The 2445-nt window shown below is 49.4% G+C and overlaps 1 protein-coding gene across 1 annotated transcript; it reads right to left on the bottom strand.

The window, feature by feature from the left end:
• Positions 1-745: 745 nt before the first annotated feature.
• EDB91DRAFT_1026978 (uncharacterized protein) lies at positions 746-931 on the bottom strand (the record flags this gene model as incomplete). The annotated part of the gene is made up of 1 exon (XM_041312651.1): positions 746-931. A coding segment is annotated over one exon (186 nt), but the record flags the coding sequence as incomplete, so codon positions are not given.
• Between the last annotated feature and the right edge of the window lie 1514 nt (positions 932-2445).

The raw sequence follows: 2445 nt of genomic DNA, 5'->3' as shown, positions 1-2445 counted from the left end.
ACTGTAAATTGGCAGTTAGCGCACTCAATATGTGGAGTCACACTTGTCGTGATTTGAACTTGTTGGCGAAAAGGGCCACTGAGCGAAGGAAGGGGCGAATTAGTGGGAATATTGATGATATATGTACTAGCTTGCCGTGCAAGCTTGCTTCTTCGTTTGCCGTGAAATGTGCGCCCTTTGCAAGCCATGATTGCATCAGTGCTAAGGTTTTCTCCATTTTCTCTTCTGGGAGTGAGACTGTTCTTCGTGATAAGTCCCAGTCGAATCCGATATAATGTTGGATTGCTGTGAAGGTCTGCAGTTTCTCTAAGCTCCACAGTACTCCAAAGATGGCTGACAACCTGATGAAATCTTCTTCCATCCAATCCTGGTGCGGGAGGCGGATGACAAAGAAGTCATCTACCCATTTTTGAATTGGGCCGAACCTGGCCTTCTCGTATATGGCCACTAACATGTCTGCTACTGAGCTGAAGACTCCTGTGCTTGAGCTTAAACTGAACATAAGGGTGCGATCAACGTAAACACGATTGCGCCATAGAATGCATAGGGCCCATTGTTGGCTGGGGTGAATGGGTATAATCCGGTATGCTGATGCAATGTCGAACGTTGCTGTGACGCATCCGTCTGGTAGCAAGAGAATTAACTCTACTACACTGTCGAATGTGCCCCATTCTGTTGGGAATGAGTCTGGGTCTATGCCTGTGTTGACGGAGGGATTCTCGGGGTTGTTGCGTGGGTATGACATGTCTTGAACGAGTCTGAATTTCATAGAGTGTGGCTTTGGTACAAGGCCGAGTGGTGATGTGCAAAAAGGGCTGATTAAGGATTCTAGTTCCAAGATTGAGTAGGCACAAGAGTAACACCCAGCATTCTGCTCACTGATTATATATTGGTCTATGATGTCACTGTTGAGTTGTGAAGATGCGTGGTTCTTGAAAGGTTAGTGTTGTTTTCGGTGTTTCTCTGACTCCTACGTCAAAGCCTTCCTTGATGTTGAATATCATATGTCCCCATTCTTCATATATATTATATTCATATAGTAGCTCTTCAAGCTTTGGTGCAATGAGGGGTGTGACCACCTGCCTAGGATCTAGGCCAGGTTGCTCTGCAAGTTCCTGCGCCATGGGCAATGTCTCTGCAGATGCTGCACCCGTGGTAGTTGATGCATGCATTGGCGAAGTGGCAACTGGAGAATCTTGCCCAGCCAATGCAGAAAATCTTTCCGCCTGGGACTGCGAGGGCGTGTACACTCTTAGCTGAGGCTGCGATTTGGGCCACTGGATGCCCAGTGACGGTTGACTCTGCCGTGCAGTCACCTGGTAAGTGGTCTGCTCCTCCACACCGAAAGCACTGAAGTCTGGCCTTCTTCTTTGGTGGTTGTTGAAATGGCGATGAGGATGGCAGTGATAATCTCTTAAGCTGTGCTTGACTATATGATGCAGTGATAGTGGGTTGCCTGGTTACTATGCGAGTTGCGATGATCGTCAGCACCTTGTCATCTAGCTGAGAAAGGTCATGTTGTGGATGTTGTGCTACCATTTCGTGTTGCTGGATGTCATATTCGACTGCGACATCCCATGAGTGGGAGCGGCTCAGCCCCAGAACCACACTGTGGTGTGCCTTCAGTGCTTTCGCACATGCAGCCCCGTGGTAGTGATCTGTGTGTTCCTCTGCCGCATTGGCTGCTCCAATCCAGTCTGACAGCATGATGCTTCTCTTGTTCTGGCGATCGAGTCCTTTGACCATCAGCGAGCCTGATGCAGAGATGGTGAAGGCTTCTTCACCGCTCCTAATTGCTTGCCATTGAGCCAACAAGGTGAGCGTGCTATACAGTACGTACTTGAAGGCTTTGAAAGCCTCGTCTACTTTGGGTGGAATGGCTATAACAACAAGCTTGGTATTAGCTCTCAAATTTCTCATCATTGGTGGGTGCATGGGCTGGACTCGTCCATGCCCATACATGCAGTGAAAATAGAAATTGTGGCAGCATTTAGCCCCAGACCACTTTATGGTTGGAAAAACAAGCTTGGCCTGCTGCCTGACGTAGCGTGTGGGTCATGTTCAGCAACTGAGCCTATCACTCTATTAAACTCACACTGGCCTTCAGCTCAGTGTTGGCGTCGAGTGCACCTGGGTGCACAGCTGTATCTGCATGCCTTGGGTTGGGTGGGTAGGACCCAAGGCACTGATCACTGCTTCCTTGGTGCGTGTAGTGCAAGGCTTCTAAACTGGCAATAATGAGAGAGTGATCCTCACCGGTGTTGAGGGGGTTTGCTTTGTAGCCTGGTACCACGTTAGGGAGAGAGACCTTGGGCTCGTCTTTCTTGGCTGCGATGATGGTGGCCCTTGCCCTCTCTATTTCTTCTGGTGACACGAATAGCGTGGGGTTGGTTGCCTTGGAGGGCAGCTCCACAGGCTGTGTGATCCTTGCTGCTTGCTCTTGCT

The sequence above is a fragment of the Suillus paluster genome (genome assembly GCF_016628075.1).
Source record: "Suillus paluster strain FC165 chromosome Unknown EDB91scaffold_22, whole genome shotgun sequence".
Taxonomy (NCBI): domain Eukaryota; kingdom Fungi; phylum Basidiomycota; class Agaricomycetes; order Boletales; family Suillaceae; genus Suillus; species Suillus paluster.
Note: the sequence above shows the minus strand (reverse complement) of the source record. Positions and strands in the feature narration are given on the sequence as shown.